The sequence below is a fragment of the Simochromis diagramma genome, unplaced genomic scaffold, assembly GCF_900408965.1.
Source record: "Simochromis diagramma unplaced genomic scaffold, fSimDia1.1 OVJJ01000747.1, whole genome shotgun sequence".
Taxonomy (NCBI): domain Eukaryota; kingdom Metazoa; phylum Chordata; class Actinopteri; order Cichliformes; family Cichlidae; genus Simochromis; species Simochromis diagramma.
In genome coordinates this window covers 1,181,846-1,207,619 of record NW_024386897.1, presented here as the reverse complement: position 1 = coordinate 1,207,619, position 25,774 = coordinate 1,181,846, and the positions used below count along the sequence as shown (strand labels likewise).

Genomic DNA, 25,774 nt, shown 5'->3' with positions numbered 1-25,774 from the left:
GCTCTCGCTCCCCCACCTGTCTCTCAATTGGAGTACGTTGTAGGAGAGTTACCAACATTTCGACCCCCGTTCCACCCCTCCCCCCTTCTTCCAGATATGACTTTGGATGATGTGCGGGATTACGAGAGAAAAATGCATGAGAAAACCAACATTAAAGTTTGCCATGAACAGCAAGAGCATTCCACAACAAACGCATCTTCACTGGATGACATAGAGATCCATGACAAAGCAAGCGTATGTGTCTTTTTCATTGTTTTTTTTACTCCATTGCCCCTCTTTTCTTATATTTAAACTGATGATGACTTTCCTCTGAAGCGTTCACAGCTGACTTTACATGTTCTCATGGATCTACTTATTCTGAGTCAAACTACTCACACACAAAGCCAAAAAACGAAATTTAATTTGAACTAACAGTTATGATGATTCTAAAAAAAATGGTTCCTAAAAAATTCACGTTATCCACGTTTTTTTGTAAATATGTGGTTTGTTTTGTTTTTTAGTCTTTTACTGACCATGTACCATTTTCTAGGTGTGGCTGTGTTAACACATTCCAGCTTAATGTTTCTACATTTATACAAAGGCTTAAAAAGTTGTGTCCACCTTTCTGTCACTGGTCTTAATAAAATAAAATTTCTGATCCAGACATGACGATGGATGAGGTGAGAGAGTTTGAGCGCGCCATCCAGGAGGCCACGAACCAGAAGATTGGGATGTTTCCCCCGTCGATCTCTATCAGTGAGACACCCCTGTCCTCCTGTGCCCTCACTGGCCCTGCCAGCGCCCCCTCCACACCCATGTGCACCGATGCGCCTGAGTCACTCTCTGTCCCCAAGGACCGACCCCGCAAAAAGTCTGCCCCAGAAACCCTGACCCTTCCTGACCCAGCTCCAAGTGACGTCCCCCAGGGCTCAACCGTAAGCCCATTACCCACTTCAAACCACCTCCAACCATCCACACCGCCCTCTAATTCGGAGCTTGCTGAAGTGGAGGACCAGTAGAAGAACTTGGAATCTCTTTCCCTACCCCTTATTTTACTTATTCCCAGTACCTGTTGTCTTATGTGCCCAAATGAGACTAGCCTAACCTCCAAACACCAGTGCCCAAGACAGTCAAGTTCCTTAGCCATATCCAATGAATTGCCATAATCCTGAAAAAAACAACAATCACTCTACAACAATCACTCTAGAAGCCTCATCAGTGTCACTGATACCATCCAGGGCAGCTGTAGGCTAAGCCACTGTGACGTGGCAGGCTTCTTCTTCCTGTGACTCTAACCAGCCACATTTAATCTAACAACCTCCTACGGTCTTTAATTAAAGCAAAGCTTGTCAGATTTTATTTTATTTTTTTGACTGGCAGTTCTTTAACTCATCTGAATAAATTCCTGGCATTGTTTCCTTAGTTGTTATCGTCAACCATAAAGGCTGGCTATGAACTATCGAACTTTGAATAGTTGCCTTAACACCACAGAGCCATTGGTGTTTAATAGTTTTGACGACATGTGCAAATGAATGAATTTGTAAAATGGCTGTCGTGTATTCAATTAGAAATGTAATCATTGAAATGCACTAGAGTAGCACTGTAGATGTAATTTGTTAGAAAATCATACATTGAAATGAAAAGACAGCCAAGAACCCTCATAAAAGATGCTCCCGTTTCTTGAGCCGTCCAAACTAGTCGTTGGATCAGACTCTGCCCGTTCCTTTGTTTTCCGAACTCCATTAATATAAGTGATGCAAGAGCAGTACAATCATAGAGTATACACCTCAGGTCTCCCCCAACTCTATCTGGCACGCACTCCAAATACAGGGATTGTACTGTGTGTTTCTCTCCCTGGTTATTGCCAAACACGTGCATTTTGTACCTCCGCTGACATAATACAGTAACTATTGTACTATACTAGTCTGCCTAACCCTAGGAAATGTTTACACATCAGAAACCTTGGAGCATTTGCATATTAGCAGTCATGTTCAGAATAAGCTGTTGTTATTACTGCATTTGTCGTTTTAAAATGACAGTTGCAGTGTTGAAAGGTACTGCATATATCTTACTGAAGTTGACTGAGAGGTCAGTACAACAAAAGTATTTCATTACAACCAAGTCAAGTGTTGCCTGAAACTAATGCTGGACATCACATGTGACATAAATGTGATCCTTTTTGATCAAATCAGCGAGTCACTTTTACGTCACATGCAGGAACAAGGCCATTTTTGAGGAGGTTTTTCTTTTTGTTTTGTGCATAGTGGAGGTAGCAGCAACTCAGTGTTTGATTGGAGGAGAAGGGCACGTGCGTCAAGCTGACTTGAGTATGTGCCTCATTAGGTGCAAAGTATTTGCAGAAGTGCTTACTTTTTTGTCTCACCAGTGTTGGCAGAAACAGTTTTAAAACAGAAGTGAGCCATTATCATCCAAAACCGCCAGGATGACAATTTGTCCTGTGAAGGAAAAAAAAAAGGTATTAATCAAAGACAGGTTTTTATATATGCTGCATGGATTTTTCACACCACATATTATATGAAGTAGATGGATATAATGTAAATGGATGATTTGATATATTTGGTGATAACGAATGCTTACATTTGAAGTCTGTAGTCATTTTGTAAAATATAACATCCAAATTTGAAGTGAAATGAAAGCATGTCCAGAGAATATACTCTGTAGGCCTATAAACTCTTTGAACTCAGTGCCTCTGCATGCAGAATTATATAATTACCGACATATGTGTAAACCAAACTCTTATATTTAAGCAACAGACACACAAAATGCTGTTGCATTCTTCTTTCCCGGCTTTTTCCTGGCTCAAATGCTGCATTTAAGAATAAAAATGGGATAAAACGTCACATAAAGTAGCTGAATTGCAACATAATCAGATCAAGTCCATCATATCAAATGACACCACCAGATTTTCAAGTAACAGGGCTAACTTGTTATGTTTTAGTAAAGAAATTATTTGTTCTTTTCCCCCCTCCTTATGCGATTACCAACCTACAGCGCAATGCATTTTGCACTTTCCAGTCTTTGACACCTTATTTGACAATGAAGGAATGTGTTACATTACTGTCTTGCTGGGTTTGTTGGACCAAAGTCCCATATTACAGCATATTAACTTCAGAGAGAGAAGGTCAAAGAGAAGATCCTCGATGGTCTTCTCCTACAATATTGTTAATATTTTGTACAGTTTCTCACTTGCTTTTGTTAAAAAACAGAAAAAAAAACCTGTAGCCATTTATCTGTAACTGTAGCTTTTGTCTTTGCCTTCTGAGGATACAAATGCTATATTCTGGTTATTGGCCCTTTGTTGATCTGTTATGTATAAGCTTATACATACTTACAACTCTGGTATTGACCACCTCTCTTGTCAGGAACAAAGAGATCCAGGGACATGTTCGATCTACCATGGGCTATTAATAAAATGCAAAATATCCAACTGTGTAACATTAAGCTCTGCTCTGTTTAAAAGAGTAACACATTAGGTATTGTAAATACTGTTGTTAATGATTAATATAGTAGATTTCTTATATTGAACCTGTTCAAAGTTTCATTACTGATGTGACATGAATGTGCTTAACAGATTTAAAGCAGACAAAGAAGGTTACTCTTTTGTGTTTGTGTGATTAGGATGGCATTTTCACAGACATGGATTCAAATGTCTGTTTTATTCTAGATCTAGGCTTGATATGTGTCTAATCAATGAAGCTGTCATCTATTGAGCATACTGAATTTGGTTATGTTTACTTTTCTCAGTTAAGTATCAAAGTTCCTCATCGTAGTGGTGCACTTTTGACTCCGGTTGCTTTTGATGACCCGGCGGGGCAATATTATTTTCCAAGTCGTACAACAAAATGAAGCGTTTCTTTTTAGTGGTGTGGCTGCTTTGATGTTTACTCGCCATGTTTATTGAGGGTTGATTGGCTCTTCTGTTTTCCTTTATGTAGTAAACCTGCTGTACTTTGATTTAGTGATGATGTATTGTTCAGAGAAAAATGGTTTTAAAAATGAGTTTATCACCATTTCTTTTGTCAAGAGGACCAAGCATTTCACTCCTCCTCCCCTCTTCCTGATGCAGTTTGCATTCGGCCAGGCTGTCGTGCTGTCTCCTGATATTTGGGGCCTGTGTCACAAAGCAGAGTCATGGAGTTATTTGGGATCTGTCACTGAGTAAAAGCACAGCTCAGTGTACTGCAGCATGTGTACGTTTCTGGCTCATCAAACTTTCTTCGTTAATCGTGCTTTGTGACACAGGCCCCAGAAGTGCCATTCTTGTTTAGCTGCTGGAAGTTGCTCTTAGTTCTTCCACTTATACTATTATTGCATTTGTTATATTTTTATTGCAGTTCAAGGTTAATTTGGTTCTTTGTTGTAATTATGGTTTTACTTTTTTCTGAAATAAACTTTATTAGCTATTACAAATGTGTATCTATTCTTTTTTTAGTTCTAAGGTCCAAATCATCAGCCCTACACCACCGTGCTTGACATTTTGTCTGAAGTGTTTGTCCTGACATGTTGGTGTGGTGTGCATGATGCGTAGCGGCAGCTAACACACACCTGTATGCTCCAGATGGGTAAACTACCAAAACCTCTGCTCTTCATTTAGGTGCTCACACTTGCTGATGAGCAGTTAATCAAATGCATTTGATTGACATTACAATTGAAAGTTGAGCACTTTCTTTTTCATATGACTCCATTTATGTATATTTATACATTACTTATTATGTTCACTAATTAAGTACTGTTCAACTTTATTGGTGCATTGTTGAATAACCAAAATATTGCAGAATACTTTCAAAAGAAAGAAACTGTAATTGTAAAATGACCTTCCAGTCTCCAGCTGAGTAATAATAACTACATTATTAATATGCTTTGGAATCCAAATATAGAGGCAAAGTTAAACCACTCAAGAATAATTTAGCACACTTCTAACATATTAAATGGTGTTTTTTCTTGGTGCTACAGTGAGAATCCAGATGCTTTCCCTGGTTTGTCACTGGAACTTTTTCCTGTGCTTTAGTCCAGTTGCCAGGTAGTTCCTGGGAAAACTAACCTCTACAAGAAAGATTTCTATTTTAGGGAAATAACTGTTTCTGGAAAACTGCAAAAAGGTTCATCTAGTCAATAAAGCTGTGAGAAATAATGAGTTCACATCTGTTCGTGTTTTCAATGTAAGAAAAATATAAAATAATTCTCCATTAATGACCGCAGGAACACCATTATAATCTGTAACCTCTTTAATAATGAGACAATTAAGTGATACTTGTAAATTGATTAAAATCACATTTATTTACGTGTTAATTAAAGTCAACATTTTTTTTATATGTATGTGTTCTTACATGTATATATATATATATATATATATAATGTTGTATTTCAGTAGGTTGTTACAAATCTACATTGGTAACACACAAAGAAAGGGATGTCTGGATTGGTGACTTCTCAGAGACAAGAAAGAGATACCAGGAGCAGGTAAGAAAAGGAAGTAATGGCTGTTTACATGATACTGTGGAATGAAAAAGCATCTTTCGAAACTAAGAAATTGCTCCGTTAAGTGGACAGGTTGAAAATAATTTGATACTGTATTTCCACCTATGCAAAGACTGACTGTAGAAATATAAGAGAGAACATTAATGCTGATTTTATGTAGTGGAATCACTTTATAATCTTGTTTACTACATAATTTATTCTAGGAAATTACAGAAATTAACAGGCCAAAAAGTTGATGTATTTAAAGTGTTTACAATTTAAACACAAAAACATGCCTGAGTAATAGAAGGTGTTAGTATTTAAAGATACTTTTCTCAGTGTGTTGCTTCATAGCCATTTCTGCTCAGCAATCAAAGATGGGTCACTTGGCTCATATGTCACAAATTACAAATACAGTGCAATTTCCATTTGTTCTCTTTTACTTCCAAAGTACAGAGAACACAACAGTGAGCCAAACAATGGTTGATATGTTCAAAGTGTACCCTCCGGTGGATGTTGTTTGAGCTGCAGATGTAGTTGCAGGGGTAGTTGTAGTTGCAGGGGTCGTTGTAGTTGCAGGGGTCGTTGTCGTAGGAGGAGGTGTGGTAAGCACTCTAGCCTGTCCCACACATGTCCCCACATTTCCTACACTATCTACAGCAGTCAGCTCCACAATCGGTGAGCAGCAGGAGGCAGTGTAGGTAACCAGCGTAATATTCTCACCCCCTGCTTCAACCACTGTGCTCATATTCAGAGTACCATTCCCTTGGCTGATGGTTACACTCTCAATGCCAGTTCCATTGATGCCATCAGTGAAATTGGCAATGAACTCCCACTGGGAGGAAGCACAAAGCAATGAAGTGGAGGCACAGGTTGATGTGTTGACTACCTGGCAAACTGGACGGTTAACATCTGTCACCTGGAGACAGAAATATGAAAAGAATGAAAAGAACTGGGTTGGGTATGTGTCACACCAGTTATTAAAGATAAAAAGAAAAAAAAACCACTAATTAGATCTTTGCGTGTCAATTAGATTCAGTTTATCCCGCCTCCCATGTCTTTCTTGTTGGGTATTTGCCTTTGTGCTGATTGCTCTCACATTTCTGTCTTATTTTAATACTATTTTTGTCTTGCATTTAGTTTTACTTTCTTTATCTCGTCCTTGATTGTTTGCACTTGTTTGTTTACCCGCTTGTTCCACATTCACCTAATCATCATTTGAGTATTAATATCCTCAGTTCTCCCTTTTTCATTTTTGTGATGTGTTTCTCGCGTGTCTTTCTTATACATAAAGGTGTGTTTTATTTTTTTTCAGCCAGTCTGGCATTTGTGTCCTTGTCTAGCAACCCATGACAAACAATTTAACATATTCAGTTTCAATTAATGTATAATGATTCACAAGAGAAGTATGACACATAAAGCCTTACTGTAACTGCAAGACAACAATATTAAAACGAATTGCGTGTGAAATTTAATCTTTCATTTGAAATAAAAATAACAAAAAATTCTTTTTGATATATTATGTATGTGATCATTAATTATTACAGAATTAAGAATAATGTTGAAAAATATTCTAACCATTATCACTCACCTTAGCACTCACAGAAAACCTGAGAACTACATAGTTGATGTCGGTGGCAGCGGCGTTTTCTGCCTCAATGGTGAGGGTCACGTCTGTTCCTGATGCAGCACTGGATGGAGCCGTTAGGGTCACGGTGCCATTGGCTTTACCACCACTGCCTGTAACAGTAGTAACACTGCTGGGTGAAGTGGAAGTATAACTGCGGTCATTGCTGACTCGCACTGTAAATGTCTCAGTTGCAGAGTCAGTTATAACGCCATCAGCAGTTGTGGCAACTGAGAAGGGGATGGAGATAGTGGTGCCCGGCTCGATGTTGGTATTATTGGCTTGGGCCTGGACAAGAAGAGAGAGGGAGAGGAGCAGGGGAATTTTTTTTTTTTAAAGATTGTAGATAATAATATGTTGATGCATAATGACATGACTTCACACTGAAAGAAGCACAGTAGGAATGGCTGTTGTTTATGATTGTAGACTTATTTACATAGATGGCTATTACAAATTATATAAAGTTAAAAAAATCAATGTAAAAATGTTTCAGTTTACTTATGGTGAGGTTAAGGATTCTTCAGAAAGCACACATTAACTGATCTCACAGTGACAGAGATGCTGGAGGTCTTGATCTGTGTGGACGCTTGTCTCTGGAAGCTGCTTGAAGTGGACCTGGAAGTGGAGCTGCTGTCCTCTCCTTTCAGGATAAGCACAAACTCACCTGCTGGGATTCCACTAAATGTCACCAGGAAATCGTTGCTTCCTAATGACTGCATGAGAGAAAAAGCAGCAACATGCATTGTCAACAGATTAACAGTAACCAAATCAAACAATATATGACTACATCCTTATGGCAGGGTAGGGCGAGTGCGAGGACTATTTGTGGATGTTGCAGGACATTCATGTATTTAAGGTTTGAAAATTGGCTGCTATTAAATAGTGTAGCAAAAAATAGCAGCCTTCATTTAATTAAAATTAAAACTTCTGCCTTGTAAATTCACACAATATTAATTAAGCTCTGAAATGCCAACAATATCTCTGTAGTATGTAGTAATGTTATCATTTCAAGTAAGTGCTTATTCATTTCACTGAGGTTTAAATTCAAATTCAAATTTTATTTGTCACGTACACAGTCATACACAGTACGATATGTAGTGAAATGCTTGGACAACTGCTCGTGACCTAAAGAAAACAAAAAAGGAAAAGGCTATGAATAAGATAGGAAATAAATATGAAAAATTAAAAAGGGTAAATTTAACTAGGAAGGAATAAAATATAAATTAAGGTTAAAAATGAAATAACTGTACAACACAAATTAGAATGAAGGGTAAATTTAACTGGGAAAGAATAAGATAAAATATATAAATTCAAGTTGAAAATAAAATAACTGTACAACAAAATACACAATATAGAACTATATAAGAATGTATGAAGAAATATAAATAAATATATACACAATAACAGCAGCTGTACAAATATTAACTGGAAATGAAGAATATAGTGACCAGTGTTGTGCAATCCACATTATGTCTTGTGCAGTGCAAATATGCTTAAAGTGATTTAAGTGATGAAGTGAAAACAATGTCCAGAATGTCCAGTGTGTGTGTAAGAACTGTATGTGTGGGTCAGTACTGTGTGGTGGTGTGATTGAGAGACCGTATCGCCTGCGGGAAGAAGCTCCTCCTCAGTCTCTCTGTGTTGGTCTTCAGGGAGCGGAATCGCTTTCCTGACCTCAACAGAGAGAACAGTCTGTTGTTGGGATGGCTGAGGTCCTTCACGATCTTCCTGGCCTTGGTCCAACACTGCCTGCTGTAGATTGAGTGCAGGTCAGGGAGCTCGGAGCGGATGGTGCGCTCAGCTGACCGCACAACCCTCTGTAGAGCTCGTCTGTCCTGCATGGTGCTGTTCCCGAACCAGGTTAAGATGTTTCCCGTCAGGATGCTCTCTATGGTGCAGGAGTAAAAGTTCCTGAGCACCTTGGAGGGCAGTTGGAAGTCTCTCAAGCGTCTGAGGTGGTAGAGACGCTGACGGGCCTTTTTCACCACGGTGTTGATGTGACAGGACCATGACAGGTCCTGCGTGATGTGAACTCCGAGGTATTTGAAGCTGTCCACTCTCTCCACTGGGCACTCGTTGATGACGGGGGTCTGGTAGTTCCTCTCCTGCTTAGTGCTGAAGTCCACTATCAGCTCCTTTGTCTTACTGACGTTTAGAAGGAGGTTGTTCCTCTGGCACCAGTTCTCCAGATTCCTAATCTCCTTCAGGTAGGCCGTCTCGTTGTTATCAGAGATCAGGCCCACCACGACGGTGTCGTCAGCAAACTTGATGATGGTGGTGGAGCTGGTAGTGGCCACACAGTCATATGTGTACAAAGAGTACAGCAGGGGGCTCAGAACACACCCCTGGGGGGCTCCAGTGCTGAGAGTGGTGGAGGCTGAGACATGTCCGCCCATCCTTACTGCCTGTGGTCTGCCAGTTAGGAAGTTGGAGATCCACTGACACATAGATGAGCTGAGTCCCAGATGCTCCAGCTTGGTGGTGAGTGTGGAGGGAATTATGGTGTTAAATGCAGAGCTGTAGTCTATGAAGAGCATTTTAACATAATTCCCCCTTCTAGTGTCCAAGTGAGTAAGTGATGTGTGGAGGAGATGAGAGATGGCATCGTCTGTGGAACGATTTGGACGGTAAGCGAACTGTAGTGGGTTCAGTGTGTCTGGTAGTGAAGAAATGAAGTCTCTGACCAGGCGTTCAAAGCACTTCATCACTACTGAGGTGAGGGCTACAGGGCGATAGTCATTGAGAGAAGCAGGGTGGGGTTTCTTCGGGACAGGAACAATGATGGACTCTTTGAAGCATGTGGGGATCACCGACTGAGATAAAGAGATGTTGAATATCTCGGTGAACACAGGAGCTAGCTGGTATGCGCAGTCTCTTAGGATACGACCTGGGATGCCGTCTGGGCCTGCTGCTTTCCTGGTGTTCACTCTTTTGAAGGCTCTCCTTACTTCATGCTCGGAGATGATGAGCACGTTTCCGGTGCTGGCAGCATCTTCCTGTCTGCAGCCGTTAGCGCCGCTAGCACTAGCATTGTTGGAGTCCTTTGCTGCAGCCTCGAAGCGAGCATAGAAAGTGTTCAACTCGTCTGCCAGAGTCACGGCCGCGTTCGTCATACCGGTTGTTGGTGCTTTATAGTCCGTTATTGTCCTTAGTCCCCGCCACAGGCTCCTAGAGTCACTCCTAGAGGCTCCTAGACAGCTCGTGATTTCTACTGGACCAATGAACACTATGTTTTTTTTCTTTTTCAGTCACTGTGTTGTAGATTTGCTGGTGACACTCGCGATTAATGCATGACCCCAACTTCAACTAAGCCTTATCTGTCAGATAGACGGCCTCACACCTGCAATGATCCTTTGACCTCTTTTGGACCTGAGCTGTCAAACAGTGTGACTTCTGTGACCTTTACTGTTTCACTTCCTGTCACAGTGACCAAGAAGCTGGTATTACCACCTGAAAGACAGGTGAAGAAAAAAAGGTAACTAAATGAGTATCAGTATGACATGCCCTTGAAGTGAAACTTAGTTCTAAAGCCCAAATCATCAGCCCTACACCACCGTGCTTGACATTTTGTCTGAAGTGTTTGTCCTGACATGTTGGTGTGGTGTGCATGATGCGTAGCGGCAGTTAACACACACCTGTATGCTCCAGATGGGTAAACTACCAAAACCTCTGCTCTTCATTTAGGTGCTCACACTCGCTGATGAGCAGTTAATCAAATGCATTTGATTGACATTACAATTGAAAGTTGAGCACTTTCTTTTTCATATGACTCCATTTATGTATATTTATACATTACTTATTATGTTCACTAATTAAGTACTGTTCAACTTTATTGGTGCATTGTTGAATAACCAAAATATTGCAGAATACTTTCAAAAGAAAGAAACTGTAATTGTAAAATGACCTTCCAGTCTCTAGCTGAGTAATAATAACTACATTATTAATATGCTTTGGAATCCAAATATAGAGGCAAAGTTAAACCACTCAAGAATAATTTAGCACACTTCTAACATATTAAATGGTGTTTTTTCTTGGTGCTACAGTGAGAATCCAGATGCTTTCCCTGGTTTGTCACTGGAACTTTTTCCTGTGCTTTAGTCCAGTTGCCAGGTAGTTCCTGGGAAAACTAACCTCTACAAGAAAGATTTCTATTTTAGGGAAATAACTGTTTCTGGAAAACTGCAAAAAGGTTCATCTAGTCAATAAAGCTGTGAGAAATAATGAGTTCACATCTGTTCGTGTTTTCAATGTAAGAAAAATATAAAATAATTCTCCATTAATGACCGCAGGAACACCATTATAATCTGTAACCTCTTTAATAATGAGACAATTAAGTGATACTTGTTAATTAAAGTCAACATTTTTTTATATGTATGTGTTCATATATATATAATGTTGTATTTCAGTAGGTTGTTACAAATCTACATTGGTAACACACAAAGAAAGGGATGTCTGGATTGGTGACTTCTCAGAGACAAGAAAGAGATACCAGGAGCAGGTAAGAAAAGGAAGTAATGGCTGTTTACATGATACTGTGGAATGAAAAAGCATCTTTCGAAACTAAGAAATTGCTCCGTTAAGTGGACAGGTTGAAAATAATTTGATACTGTATTTCCACCTATGCAAAGACTGACTGTAGAAATATAAGAGAGAACATTAATGCTGATTTTATGTAGTGGAATCACTTTATAATCTTGTTTACTACATAATTTATTCTAGGAAATTACAGAAATTAACAGGCCAAAAAGTTGATGTATTTAAAGTGTTTACAATTTAAACACAAAAACATGCCTGGGTAATAGAAGGTGTTAGTATTTAAAGATACTTTTCTCAGTGTGTTGCTTCATAGCCATTTCAGCTCAGCAATCAAAGATGGGTCACTTGGCTCATATGTCACAAATTACAAATACAGTGCAATTTCCATTTGTTCTCTTTTACTTCCAAAGTACAGAGAACACAACAGTGAGCCAAACAATGGTTGATATGTTCAAAGTGTACCCTCCGGTGGATGTTGTTTGAGCTGCAGATGTAGTTGCAGGGGTAGTTGTAGTTGCAGGGGTCGTTGTAGTTGCAGGGGTCGTTGTCGTAGGAGGAGGTGTGGTAAGCACTCTAGCCTGTCCCACACATGTCCCCACATTTCCTACACTATCTACAGCAGTCAGCTCCACAATCGGTGAGCAGCAGGAGGCAGTGTAGGTAACCAGCGTAATATTCTCACCCCCTGCTTCAACCACTGTGCTCATATTCAGAGTACCATTCCCTTGGCTGATGGTTACACTCTCAATGCCAGTTCCATTGATGCCATCAGTGAAATTGGCAATGAACTCCCACTGGGAGGAAGCACAAAGCAATGAAGTGGAGGCACAGGTTGATGTGTTGACTACCTGGCAAACTGGACGGTTAACATCTGTCACCTGGAGACAGAAATATGAAAAGAATGAAAAGAACTGGGTTGGGTATGTGTCACACCAGTTATTAAAGATAAAAAGAAAAAAAAACCACTAATTAGATCTTTGCGTGTCAATTAGATTCAGTTTATCCCGCCTCCCATGTCTTTCTTGTTGGGTATTTGCCTTTGTGCTGATTGCTCTCACATTTCTGTCTTATTTTAATACTATTTTTGTCTTGCATTTAGTTTTACTTTCTTTATCTCGTCCTTGATTGTTTGCACTTGTTTGTTTACCCGCTTGTTCCACATTCACCTAATCATCATTTGAGTATTAATATCCTCAGTTCTCCCTTTTTCATTTTTGTGATGTGTTTCTCGTGTGTCTTTCTTATACATAAAGGTGTGTTTTACTTTTTTTCAGCCAGTCTGGCATTTGTGTCCTTGTCTAGCAACCCATGACAAACAATTTAACTTATTCAGTTTCAATTAATGTATAATGATTCACAAGAGAAGTATGACACATAAAGCCTTACTGTAACTGCAAGACAACAATATTAAAACGAATTGCGTGTGAAATTTAATCTTTCATTTGAAATAAAAATAACAAAAATTTATTTTTGATATATTATGTACGTGATCATTAATTATTACAGAATTAAGAATAATGTTGAAAAATATTCTAACCATTATCACTCACCTTAGCACTCACAGAAAACCTGAGAACTACATAGTTGATGTCGGTGGCAGCGGCGTTTTCTGCCTCAATGGTGAGGGTCACGTCTGTTCCTGATGCAGCACTGGATGGAGCCGTTAGGGTCACGGTGCCAGTGGCTTTACCACCACTGCCTGTAACAGTAGTAACACTGCTGGGTGAAGTGGAAGTATAACTGCGGTCATTGCTGACTCGCACTGTAAATGTCTCAGTTGCAGTGTCAGTTATAACTCCATCAGCAGTTGTGGCGACTGAGAAGGGGATGGAGATAGTGGTGCCCGGCTCGATGTTGGTATTATTGGCTTGGGCCTGGACAAGAAGAGAGAGGGAGAGGAGCAGGGGAATTTTTTTTTTTTTAAAGATTGTAGATAATAATATGTTGATGCATAATGACATGACTTCACACTGAAAGAAGCACAGTAGGAATGGCTGTTGTTTATGATTGTAGACTTATTTACATAGATGGCTATTACAAATTATATAAAGTTAAAAAAAATCAATGTAAAAATGTTTCAGTTTACTTATGGTGAGGTTAAGGATTCTTCAGAAAGCACACATTAACTGATCTCACAGTGACAGAGATGCTGGAGGTCTTGATCTGTGTGGACGCTTGTCTCTGGAAGCTGCTTGAAGTGGACCTGGAAGTGGAGCTGCTGTCCTCTCCTTTCAGGATAAGCACAAACTCACCTGCTGGGATTCCACTAAATGTCACCAGGAAATCGTTGCTTCCTAATGACTGCATGAGAGAAAAAGCAGCGACATGCATTGTCAACAGATTAACAGTAACCAAACCAAACAATATATGACTACATCCTTATGGCAGGGTAGGGCGAGTGCGAGGACTATTTGTGGATGTTGCAGGACATTCATGTATTTAAGGTTTGAAAATTGGCTGCTATTAAATAGTGTAGCAAAAAATAGCAGCCTTCATTTAATTAAAATTAAAACTTCTGCCTTGTAAATTCACACAATATTAATTAAGCTCTGAAATGCCAACAATATCTCTGTAGTATGTAGTAATATTATCATTTCAAGTAAGTGCTTATTCATTTCACTGAGGTTTATGCACAGCTCGTGATTTCTATTGGACCAATGAACACTATGTTTTTTTTCTTTTTCAGTCATTGTGTTGTAGATTTGCTGGTGACACTTGGGATTAATGCATGACTCCAACTTCAACTAAGCCTTATCTGTCAGATAGACGGCCTCACACCTGCAATGATCCTTTGACCTCTTTTGGACCTGAGCTGTCAAACAGTGTGACTTCTGTGACCTTTACTGTTTCACTTCCTGTCACAGTGATCAAGAAGCTGGTATTACCACCTGAAAGACAGGTGAAGAAAAAAAGGTAACTAAATGAGTATCAGTATGACATGCCCTTAAAGCGAAACACAACCTGCACAAATAAAAAAGGTAAGCTAAAGGACTAGTATAGTTAAGTTTAAACTGTACTGACTATAACATGATGTAGCATAAACCTTTGGGCACAGAGTGACTTTTTCAAGACAAATGATTGTTGATTAAAAGATGACTCTTTGGAAAATGTAGAAAATTGTCTACCACAACAGAACTTTACAACTATAAAAATGAACAAACAGTCACAATAAAAGTAGCCTGACCTGAGAGAGGACGTCCTTCTTTTACACTGAAGTCCCCATGGGCTCCCTCATGCTCTTCGACAAGGTTATAAATGAAGTCCACTAAACTTTGACCTGATACACAAAATAGATCAGAAGGGATGGAATACGTATGTTCAGAAGTAGAAACAGACCTTGTAAATACATTTTTTCTAAAACATTTCATGTAACTCAGAGCCTAAAAATAAGCTTCCATAATACTGACCTGTAACCTTAACTAGGTAAGGGTTACTTGAGCTAACACTGAGTTGCCATAGGCCCGTTTCATTATCAGTGTTGAGGCTTAAACGACGCAAGTTTCCTGCTGTGGTGACAAATGCCAAAGGACCACTGGACTGACTGGAAGTCTGAGATACACCTGGAGGAGAGGGACAAACTATTATAAAGGTGTTTTCAACATGACTGTGTAAGAAGTAGAAGTTTAATAAAACAAATGCATCAAATAGAGCCTTAGAATTAAAAGCCTGAACCATGAAATACTCGGCAGAAAATGTGTTTCGTGAACCTTCTCATTAAATTAAAAATAAATAAATAATATGTATATATATACTATAAATATTCACTATAGTATAATAATATACTATATGCATTCAATTTGCATACATGAGTTTAAATTTCTATCATATTTGCTACAGGGTAAACAGACATTTATGATGACAAAACCTGTGGAGCTGGTGAGGCTGAAGGTGAGAGCAGAGTCTCCTGTGATGTAAGCTGTTATGTTCTGTAATGAGCTGTCAACAGTAAAATTAAAACTGTCAGGCCTTCCAGGATTCCTTGATGCCTGAAAAACTGTCACCTAAGAGAAAAAGGAGAGAAACATCACATTTCCTCACACAGTGTGATCTTCAGTCAGATATGATTCTCTTGATTGATGTCTTACCACAGCGCTGGCTGATGAGTCTACTATAACACTGGTAGCCAGAGAGAGTTCTGACTTAGTGACCTGAATGGCCTGACCTCCAGAAGCTTGAGCTAGGTCTTGGTATAACTGGACAGCAGATCGACCCATTACACGTGGAGCCACACCCTGAGAGGTTCTGCGGCGCCGTCGACCTGCTGCAAAGCCTGTGAGCATGAAAGTAACCTGCAAGCATGAGGAAAAAAATCTTAAAAGTTCTTTTCACTATCAAGGACCACAAGCCTAAGTGGAAAACATTTATTGATAATGAAGATGAAAGATGAATGGTAATCAATGAGCTAGGCCAGAGGCAGCAGCTTTCGGGCCTGGCAGCCTTGACAGACGATGAAAAACATGCAAAGGAAAGGAGGTTGGAGCACAGAAAAAAACACACATACAGGTGTGTGGGGCACCTGTTTAAAAAGTTTGGTCCCTCCAAACTTCAGATAATGTTCTTCATTTCAAGACAAATGTTATACAAATTATCAGATGTTACATGCCAAAAATGACATTTTTAAGAGCAAGGATGATACAAAGTTTACTCTTACCTGAGATTTGGTGCTCTCTATAAGAGCAATAATGGTGTTTTTCAGGTGGGCGTCTTTAGCTGGAGCATCAGTGAAGAGAAAAATCTCAGAGAAGGGTGGAGCTGCTGTCAGTGCAAGCTTCAATATTATTTGTATGAAAGACAGGACAAAGTATCAACAATTAATAATTAATAATAATAATAAAAAAAAATACAGTCTGAGTGAAAAGTGGCATTTCTGGCCACCTCAACTACACGTGTTTAATAACAAAAGGTCATTCTGAGAACACTGTGTCTATACTTTTTCTATACCATTTTTTTCTCCCAAATCAAATATGATGTTTTTAAACTTTTGTCTAAAGTAGAAAACAGTTTGTTGTGTTGTTAGCACCTGCAGTCCAGACAAGGCCATTTCTGGGGTATCTCCTCCTCCAGCCGCAGTCAAACTGTTGATCTTTCCTTTGAAGATGTCTGCATTAGATGTCATAACTATTGGTCCAAAATCTGCACATAGAAGAATAAAATTTAAAAAAATGTTCAAAGTGACACATTTGCTCTTTTAAAGATTTGCTACAAACACAGCTGCTATTATATTCTCATTCATATGGAAAAAAGAAAATTAACTCCCAAATTAAGTCTATAATAATGTAATAATCATTATTACAATATTCTTTTCAAACAACATCTTTTCTACGTAACAAAGCACAAATTCAACCTGTAAATGATCTACCTGGGTCATTGAAAGGTACCAATATATAACCAGAGGGTTCCTCTCCTGTTCCCCTTTTTCTGTCAATGATCTCAAAAGAAACCCTCTTTGCTTCATCAATGTCATCACTCATACTTCCTGTTGTGTCTATGACAAAACACAACACAGGAGACTGGGAGAGGCCCATCAGTCTGTAGAAACAAACATGAGAAAAAACAACAACAAATTACATATTTTCGTATTATTAATCTGGTTTCTTTGAAACTATGGTTTCATCCATCCATCCATCCATCTTCATCCGCTTTATCCGAGGCCAGGTCGCGGGGCCAGCAGCCTAACCAGAGAGGCCCAGACCTCCCTCTCCCCAGCCACCTCCTCCAGCTTATCCGGGGGAATACCAAGGCGTTCCCAGGCCAGCCGAGAGATATAATCTCTCCAGCGTGTCCTGGGTCTGCCCCGGGGCCTCCTCCCGGTGGGACATGCCCGGAACACCTCACCTAGGAGGTGCCCAGGAGGTATCCTTGTCAGATGCCCGAACCACCTCAGCTGGCTCCTTTCGATGTGGAGCAGCAGCGGCTCTACTCTGAGCCCCTCCCGGATGGCCGAACTTCTCACCCTATCTCTAAGGGAGAGGCCAGCCACCCTTCGGAGGAAGCTCATTTCTGCCGCTTGTATCCGCGATCTCGTTCTTTCGGTCACTACCCACAGCTCGTGGCCATAGGTGAGGGTAGGGACGTAGATCGACCGGTAAATTGAGAGCTTCGCTTTTACACTCAGCTCCCTCTTCACAATGACGGACCGGTGTAGCGTCCGCATTACTGAGGCTGCAGCCCCAATCCATCTGTCGATCTCCGGCTCCCTTCTCCCATCACTCGCGAACAAGACCCGAGATACTTGAACTCCTCCACTTGGGGCAGGAACTCATCCCCGACCCGGAGTGGGCACTCCACCCTTTTCCGGCTGAGAACCATGGCCTCAGATTTGGAGGTGCTGATCCTCATTCCCGCTGCTTCACACTCGGTTCCAGTGCGAGCTGGAGGCCCCCACCCGATGAAGCCAACAGAACCACATCATCCACAAAAATCAGAGATGAGAACACAGACTGGAGTGGTGCTAACAGCAGCTACGCATGATGAAGCAGTAGTCTTTAAGAGTATGATGATTGTCAAAGCCTATGCATTTTCTTTTTTCACAAGCATCAATTAAGCATCAATGAAACTATGGTTTCATTGATGCTTAATTCATTAGCAGGGAAAAATACACTTATTAGGAACACCTGTTTAACTCCTCGTTAACACAACTATCAGGTCACATTGCATGAACCCCATGTATTTAGGCATGTGAACATGTCCATGATGATCTGAAGTTTTAACCGAGCATCAGAAAAGGAGAGGAAGATTTAAGTGACTTAGAACGTGGCTTAGTTGTTGCTGCCAGACAAGTTGGTCTGAGTGCTGCAGAAAACTGCTGATCGACTTTGATTTTGCCACATAACCATCTCCAGTGTTTACAGAGATGGTAATATCCAGTGAGCTGCAGTTCTCTGAGTGAAAATGTCTTGTTGATGTCAGAGGTTACAAGAGACCGGTGACCAGAGTGCTTTAGGTGAATAAGACAGAAATAACCACTCACTATGTAGAAGACCATCTCTGAATGCACAACACCTCTAACCTTGAAGTAGGCTATCTACAGCAACAGAAGACCACAGCTCTGACACTTCTCTGTCAGGTAAGATGAAGCTTATAAAAAGGCCACTAGAAACTGAAACAGAAATGGTGGCAGTCTACAACGTCTGTATTTGAGATGCAGAAAAATATAGCTCCATGCACAGAAATACCTTTTTTTTTAAAAATCCCCCTCATCTAAATCTAATCTAAAAATGATGATCAATTCAATAAAAAGCAAGAGGCGCAGGAATGTTTAAATGTTTATTTTTTTATCATGTGCTTCCGCTCCATTTTCCCCACATTTGTTTCCTCTTGTGTGACACTTGAGAGCTAGCTTTACCTCGTGAAGTTTGTGTCTCCAGCTGCTAATCTGATGTCCTCCAGAAGCTCCATGGTGGCACGAATAGCCAGATTAGCTGCTTCATTGTGACGGAAGCCATGACTGGAATCAAGTGTATCCTTATTGATCCCGCCCACTGGATCCCTCCTGCTTGTGCGATCAGCAGATCCACCGTGACTGCATTTACCTTTGAACAGGGATAACATTTTATCATTTTGTCAAGAGATATTGAAAACATACAAAGACTTTATCATAACACATCAAAAGAGATGATTGCTCCAAGTTACCTGTAGGTTTTGATGAGGAGATTAGGTTAAAGTAGCCTGAAGTCAGAAGTCCCTGGTTCAGCACATCAGGCAGAATGTTGTTGGTACAGTTCTCTCCTACGCAACTTCTGCAAGTTGGAGTATTTTGTCCTGCAGAAATATCAAATAAATAAGAAAAAAAATATTGACATAGGAGTCCAGTCTCCCTCGGAATGCTGTTGAAGCTCTGCCGGAGGTGTGCGTTGAAGATCTCGCGGACTGGGGCCTCTGCTAGACGTTCCCAGCACACCCTCACTACGCGTTTAGGTGCACCAGGTCTGTCCAGCGTCCTCCCCCGCCACCTGATCCAACTCACCACCAGGTGGTGATCAGTTGACAGCTCAGCCCCTCTCTTTACCCGAGTGTCCAGAACATATGGTCGCAGGTCTGGTGATACGATTACAAAATCGATCATCGACCTACGGCCTAGAGCATCCTGGTGCCACGTGCACTTATGAACACTCTTATGTTCGAACAGGGTGTTCGTTATGGCCAAACTGTGATTAGCACAGAAGTCCAATAACAAAGCACCGCTCGGGTTCAGATCAGGGAGGCCGTTCCTCCCAATCACGCCCCTCCAGGTCTCGCTGTCGTTACCCACGTGAGCATTGAAGTCTCCCAGCAGGACAACAGAGTCTCCAGGTGGAGCACCTTCCAGCACCCCCCCCCCAGGGACTCTAAGAAGGCTGGGTACTCTGAACTGCCACCCGGCGCATAAGCGCAGATGACAGTCAGGACCCGTTCCCCGACCCTAAGGCGCAGGGAGCAAACCCTCTCGTCCACCGGGAAAAACCCCAACGTACCGGCAGCAAGCCGAGGGGATATAAGAATACCCACCCCAGCCCGCCGCCTCTCACCAGGGGCAACTCCAGACTGAGACAGAGTCCAGCCCCTCTCCAGGAGACTGGTTCCAGAGCCCAGACAATGCGTAGAGGTGAGCCCAACTATATCTAGCCGGTACCTCTCAACCTCACGCACCAACTCAGGCTCCTTCCCCACCAGAGAGGTGACATTCCATGTCCCTATTGCCAGTCTTGGCAGCCGGGGGTCGGTCCGCCAGGGCCTCCGCTCCTGGCCGCCACCCGGCTCACAATGCACCCGACCCCTATGGCGCCTCCTGCGGGTGGTGGGCCTGCGGGAGGATGGGCCCATGTCTCCTCTTCGGGCTGTGCCCGGCCGGGCCCCATGGACTAAGGCCCGGCCACCAGACGCTCGCCCTCGGGCACCCTCCCCGGGTCTGGCTCCAGGGCGGGGCCCCGGTAACCCTATCCCGGGCAGGGTAAACTGTTCCCTCGATATTCTCTTCATGGGGGTCTTCTGAATCGCTCTTTGTCTGGTCCCTCACCCAGGACCAGTTTGTCATGGGAGACCCTACCAGGGGGCAAAAGCCCCCAGACAACATAGCCACTGGGATCCCTGGGACACACAAACCCCTCCACCACGATAAGGTAGCGATTCAAGGAGGTCCGAATGGACCATGTTCAGCGTCTCCATTGCCGAAGCTGCTGCATTGAGCTGCGGCCGCAAGGTGGTTGGTGCCTGCCGTGGTGGTAATCCCCGAACCAAATGGTGGACACCAGAGGTGAAGGGAGCCACCAGGCTGAAGAAGGAGGCCTATCGGGCTTGGTTAGCCTGTGGGACTCCGGAGGCAGCCGACAGGTATCGACAGGCCAAGCGGAATGCGGCTCGGGCAGTGGCTGAAGCAAAAACTCGGGTGTGGGAGGAGTTCGGAGAGGCCATGGAAAAAGACTTTCGGACTGCCTCGAAGAGATTCTGGCAAACCGTCAGGCGTCTCAGGAGGGGAAAGCGGTGCTCTACCTGCGCTGTGTATAGTGCTGGCGGAGCGCTGTTGACGTCGACTGAGAAAATTGTCGGGCGGTGGAAGGAATACTTCGAGGACCTCCTTAATCCCACTGACACGTCTTCCGAGGAGGAAGCAGAGTCTGGGGATGAGGGGTATGACCCGCCAATTTCCGGGGGCGAGGTCACTGAGGCAGTTAAACAACTCCTTGGTGGCAGAGCCCCTGGTGTTGATGAGGTCCGCCCCGAGTTCCTGAAGGCGCTGGACGTTGTAGGGCTGTCTTGGTTGACACGTCTCTGCAATGTTGCGTGGAGATCAGGGGCAGTGCCTGTGGACTGGCAGACCGGGGTGGTGGTCCCCATCTTTAAGAAGGGGGACCGGAGGGTGTGTTCCAACTACAGGGGGATCACACTCCTCAGCCTCCCTGGGAAAGTCTATGCCAGGGTGCTGGAGAGGAGAGTTCGTCCGCTAGTCGAACCTCGGATACAGGAGGAACAATGCGGTTTTCGTCCTGGTCGCGGAACACTGGACCAGCTCTTTATCCTCTCCAGGATACTTGAGGGTGCATGGGAGTTTGCCCAACCAGTCTACATGTGTTTTGTGGACCTGGAGAAGGCATTCGACCGTGTCCCTCGGGGTGTCCTGTGGGAGGTGTTGCGGGAGTATGGGGTGTCTGGCCCATTGCTACGGGCCATTCAATCCCTATACAACCGTTGCAAGAGCTTGGTTCGCATTGCCGGCAATAAGTCGGACTCGTTCCCGGTGGGTGATGGGCTCCGCCAGGGCTGCCCTTTGTCTCCGGTTCTGTTCATAATTTTTATGGACAGGATTTCTAGGCGCAGCCAAGTGGCGGAGGGCTTTCGCTTTGGTGGCCTCAGAATCTCATCTCTGATTTTTGCGGACGATGTGGTTCTGTTGGCTTCATCGGGTGAGGGCCTCCAGCTCGCACTGGAGCGGTTCGCAGCCGAGTGTGACGCAGCGGGAATGAGGATCAGCACCTCCAAATCTGAGGCCATGGTTCTCAGCCGGAAAAGGGTGGAGTGCCCACTCCGGGTCGGGGATGAGTTCCTGCCCCAAGTGGAGGAGTTCAAGTATCTCGGGGTCTTGTTCGCGAGTGATGGGAGAAGGGAGCCGGAGATCGACAGACGGATTGGGGCTGCGGCTGCAGTAATGCGGACGCTGCACCGGTCAGTCGTGGTGAAGAGGGAGCTGAGTGTAAAAGCGAAGCTCTCAATTTACCGGTCGATCTACGTCCCTACCCTCACCTATGGCCACGAGCTGTGGGTAGTGACCGAAAGAACGAGATCGCGGATACAAGCGGCGGAAATGAGCTTCCTCCGAAGGGTGGCTGGCCTCTCCCTTAGAGATAGGGTGAGAAGTTCGGCCATCCGGGAGGGGCTCAGAGTAGAGCAGCTGCTGCTCCACATCGAAAGGAGCCAGCTGAGGTGGTTCGGGCATCTGGCAAGGATGCCCCCTGGGCGCCTCCTGGGCGAGGTGTTCCAGGCATGTCCCACCGGGAGGAGGCCCCGGGGCAGACCCAGGACACGCTGGAGAGATTATATCTCTCGGCTGGCCTGGGAACGCCTTGGTATTCCCCCGGACAAGCTGGAGGAGGTGGCTGGGGAGAGGGAGGTCTGGACCTCTTTGCTTAGGCTGCTACCCCCGCGACCCGACCTCGGATAAGCGGATGAAGATGGATGGATGGATGGATTTTGAAAGTAAACATTACAAATACTACTACAAATTTAATCTAGATCATATTTAAACTGGAATTCTCAACTCCTACCTGCCAAGTTCTTAAGAGGTTGGTCAGGTCTGATCAGAGCACTGTATGGAGCTTTATTTCCCAGCTCCACCCAGTTACTGTGGCTGTAGAAGTCCTTCGTATACAGAAAATGAAAACAAATTTAGAATATCACCTTTGCATTTTGTTCTAATTACACAATGCTGTCATCTAGCATTCTTAACAAATTAGCAGTAAATTAAGTATCGGTACCTGTAGAGTGTGACAGATTTGCCCTAGAGACCACCTCCCTCGGATATAGTTTTCTATCTTAGCATGCGCCTTCACCACAGATGCACCTTATTATTAAAATACAACAGATTAGACACAAGCTGCAATAGTGTAGCCTGCACTGCAAAACCTGAATTACAGCATTACATCACCAGTCTTTATCCACTCAAAGCAGTGTTACAGTGTGTGTGAATGTTGAAGATGTTATTCTGCAAGATTTCTGATTGAAGTTGGCAGTTCCAACTGACAAACAAGTCTTGTTTGTTGAGTACTGAAGTAATCTGTAACATCACTTTCCTTCCCTAGATATAGAACTTTCAAGTATGTAAGACTTTTGTGGGAATTGCTACAAACCTTGTTGAAATGAGAAATGTTACAAAAATTCTTTCTAGATTTCAGTTTTTGTTTTTTGATTTTCTGTTATTTACCAAACCCTAATTCTAAACACTTTTCTTCATTAGGCTGTTGAATTCTATAGATCTGCATTCACATGAGTTAGTTATACATAGTATAACATTATTATTTTCATTATTAAACTATTATTGACAAGCTTTGAGGTACCTTCAGTGATGATATCCCGTCCTTCCTGGAAGGTCTCATTGTCAAAATGGCGCGCTGCACTCAGGAAAAAAAATCCATCCACCGCTGCATTGCTGAGGTACATAGAAGCAATGGCAGTTTCAAACTTGATGGTGGAAATGAAAGATGTGAAGGTATCCATAGATGAACAGGCCCTTTGCACCTTGCCAGCTGACAAGTTGTTATCAATCTGGAGACAATAAATTTGTATATTACAACTCCTTGTATTATGTATTATGTATCTTATTCGCATGTTAACCAAAATTAGTACTAACTATTGCGCTAAAGGTAAGAGTAGTCTTATCTCATCATCAGCAATTATGACCAGCTAAGTAGTTTGTGTGTAATATAGTACATAGTAATAAAGTGCAGGTCCCACTGGTGACACCACTAATTTTGATAAGAGGCCACTGGCAGCAGTGTGGCCTCTGTTGACTGGGCTTGCTTGAGCACAATCCAACAGAATCTTTGTCATTATGTATGCAGATGGATGTATCAAAGTGACACCAACATGAATAGTAGGACACGAGGTTTTATAGCACAACACTGAACTGTACGAAGAAAAATGTAATTCATGTTGTGTGTGATGTATTTCTCCACTCAACAACATTAGAATGAGAATAACATATATTCTTTCGTTAGTGTTAAACACTAAGCGAAGCACAGATGTATCACTGTTCTTGCTGTGTTTCTTTGTAAGTCTAACTCACAATCAGATTGAAGTCCAGTCCTTTAGAAGCAGCGATATCTCGGCAGACCTCTGCTGTCTTTCGAAGGACTGCTATTCGTGTGATTTCACGGTGGGTGAATGAATTTGAGTTGAAGAGTGGTTTAAAGCTATGAATAAGACCTGGGAGGGAGAGGACCAGCACCACCAGAAGCATGACTGACTGCCTGGTAGTCATAGTCAAGCAGGTAGGCCGGATGGTAATGCTGAAAGAAAAAGAAATCCCGATGGAAACTCCCCATGAATGTTTATTCTCATCAATGGTCATGACAATTTGAACAGAATCAACCTTTTGGGACAAAAAGGATATGATCAAGCACAGAGACTGCCTTTGCAATTAATGTAAAGCAGTGCAACTATTACACATTGAAAGTAAGTGGAAATTATCATGTTTGATATTTTATTAAACAGATTAACGCTATTAACATCAGCACTACATCATATGATAATTGTATACTGGACCTCAGATTTTACTTAGATGTAAAAACGATTGATACAAATGCATTGGTCATTTACTTCCATTCATTAATATTGAAAATAATATAGAAAAAACAAATGGGATACTAGGAAAAAAACAGATGGTACAACATATGTTTAAGATGCCAAAATAATTCTATGATACACTATAGAAAGGTTTCACTGTCCATCTTACCTGTGTGAACCGTTCTTAGGTCGTTCTTAGGTAGTTTTGTAGGATTCAGTCTTTAGCACTTCAGTGTGAGACTTTGTTTACTCAAGTAGATTATAGTCTATAGTCAGATGTGTGTTTTCTGTTTCAATTCTAGGCTGTATCTGAGTGTGCTTTGGGTGTGTGTGTGTGCTCTGAATCCTTCCTCTTATATTTGTGCCTCCCTTAAGCTGATGAATTCCAAAGAACACCCACACAAACTGCTTTTGTTTTATCATCTGTGTGACATCAAGAGTATGAGTAAATGTATAACAAAATGACACATATTGTACCGGTTGCTAATCTGTCACTTATCTAAAACCTAGATAAGGAATCTAAGAATCCCATGAATCTATGAATACTAATTTCAGTTAAAGGAATATTCCAGCGTATAAGTTGTTTGAGTATGGAGTTGAATGTAGTCTCGATTAAAAGTGTAAAGTAGGTTAAAAAGAAACGGTAATGCTCAAATGTTTGTGATTATCCAATTAAAAGATATGTCATCAAATCACCTGAGATATAATTAAGATAGTGCAGAGGTTAAAAGGCACTTATATTGGCTTGCAGATATTTGACATTCTGAGTATTCACTTATGTTTGTAATCTGTCTCATTTGATTAATTTAATGAGCTTTTCTTACAGACGGCCAAGCTGTAGAAGTCACTTCTTTATTTATTTATGTTGGAAATTTTATAATGCTTTTAGCCGAGGACTTA

The 25,774-nt window shown here is 42.1% G+C and overlaps 3 protein-coding genes across 4 annotated transcripts in view; 1 reads left to right on the top strand and 2 right to left on the bottom strand.

Annotated features, from left to right (window-relative positions):
• The window catches only part of LOC120735097 (cytoplasmic phosphatidylinositol transfer protein 1-like), a 74,084-nt gene extending 69,678 nt beyond the window's left edge, over positions 1-4,406 (top strand). The window contains exons 9-10 of one of the 2 annotated variants that reach the window (XM_040034275.1): positions 95-234; positions 643-755. In XM_040034275.1, coding sequence (XP_039890209.1) covers positions 95-234; positions 643-648 — 146 coding nt within the window. In that variant the 3' untranslated portion in view covers positions 649-755. Of the gene's footprint in view, positions 1-94; positions 235-642 lie in introns of both variants that reach the window. The other variant, XM_040034274.1, reaches the window with a different exon arrangement.
• A 577-nt stretch (positions 4,407-4,983) lies between these two features.
• Positions 4,984-10,650, bottom strand: LOC120735091 (flocculation protein FLO11-like). Its single transcript, XM_040034268.1, has 5 exons — positions 10,634-10,650; positions 10,425-10,563; positions 7,633-7,797; positions 7,049-7,372; positions 4,984-6,376 (listed from the first exon to the last, which is right to left on the bottom strand). Exons 1-5 carry the CDS (start codon positions 10,648-10,650, stop codon positions 5,897-5,899), a joined length of 1,125 nt encoding a protein of 374 aa, XP_039890202.1. The 3' UTR covers positions 4,984-5,896.
• Positions 10,651-11,157: 507 nt separating this feature from the next.
• LOC120735094 (von Willebrand factor A domain-containing protein 7-like) lies at positions 11,158-25,304 on the bottom strand. The gene is made up of 18 exons (XM_040034271.1): positions 25,044-25,304; positions 24,375-24,597; positions 23,647-23,854; positions 23,068-23,153; positions 22,858-22,951; positions 19,253-19,381; positions 18,966-19,152; positions 16,980-17,149; positions 16,641-16,753; positions 16,272-16,388; positions 15,706-15,909; positions 15,486-15,621; positions 15,028-15,180; positions 14,805-14,897; positions 14,399-14,508; positions 13,757-13,921; positions 13,171-13,494; positions 11,158-12,498 (listed from the first exon to the last, which is right to left on the bottom strand). The coding sequence occupies exons 2-18, from the start codon at positions 24,567-24,569 to the stop codon at positions 12,019-12,021; spliced, it is 2,964 nt and encodes a 987-aa protein (XP_039890205.1). The 5' UTR covers positions 24,570-24,597; positions 25,044-25,304; the 3' UTR covers positions 11,158-12,018.
• Between the last annotated feature and the right edge of the window lie 470 nt (positions 25,305-25,774).

Excerpts from the sequence above, each read along its gene's own strand:
- LOC120735091 (XM_040034268.1), bottom strand. Across the intron at positions 7,798-10,424 it reads AGGTCAAAGGATCATTGCAG|TCATTAGGAAGCAACGATTT; the intron begins GTGTGAGGCCGT and ends TCTCTCATGCAG. Across the intron at positions 6,377-7,048 it reads GGTTTTCTGTGAGTGCTAAG|GTGACAGATGTTAACCGTCC; the intron begins GTGAGTGATAAT and ends TTCTGTCTCCAG.
- LOC120735094 (XM_040034271.1), bottom strand. The coding sequence starts at position 24,569 with ATGACTACCAGGCAGTCAGTCATGCTTCTGGTGGTGCTGGTCCTCTCC. Across the intron at positions 16,389-16,640 it reads TGGCCTTGTCTGGACTGCAG|CTTGCACTGACAGCAGCTCC; the intron begins GTGCTAACAACA and ends ATAATATTGAAG. Across the intron at positions 14,509-14,804 it reads AGAAGGACGTCCTCTCTCAG|GTGGTAATACCAGCTTCTTG; the intron begins GTCAGGCTACTT and ends CCTGTCTTTCAG.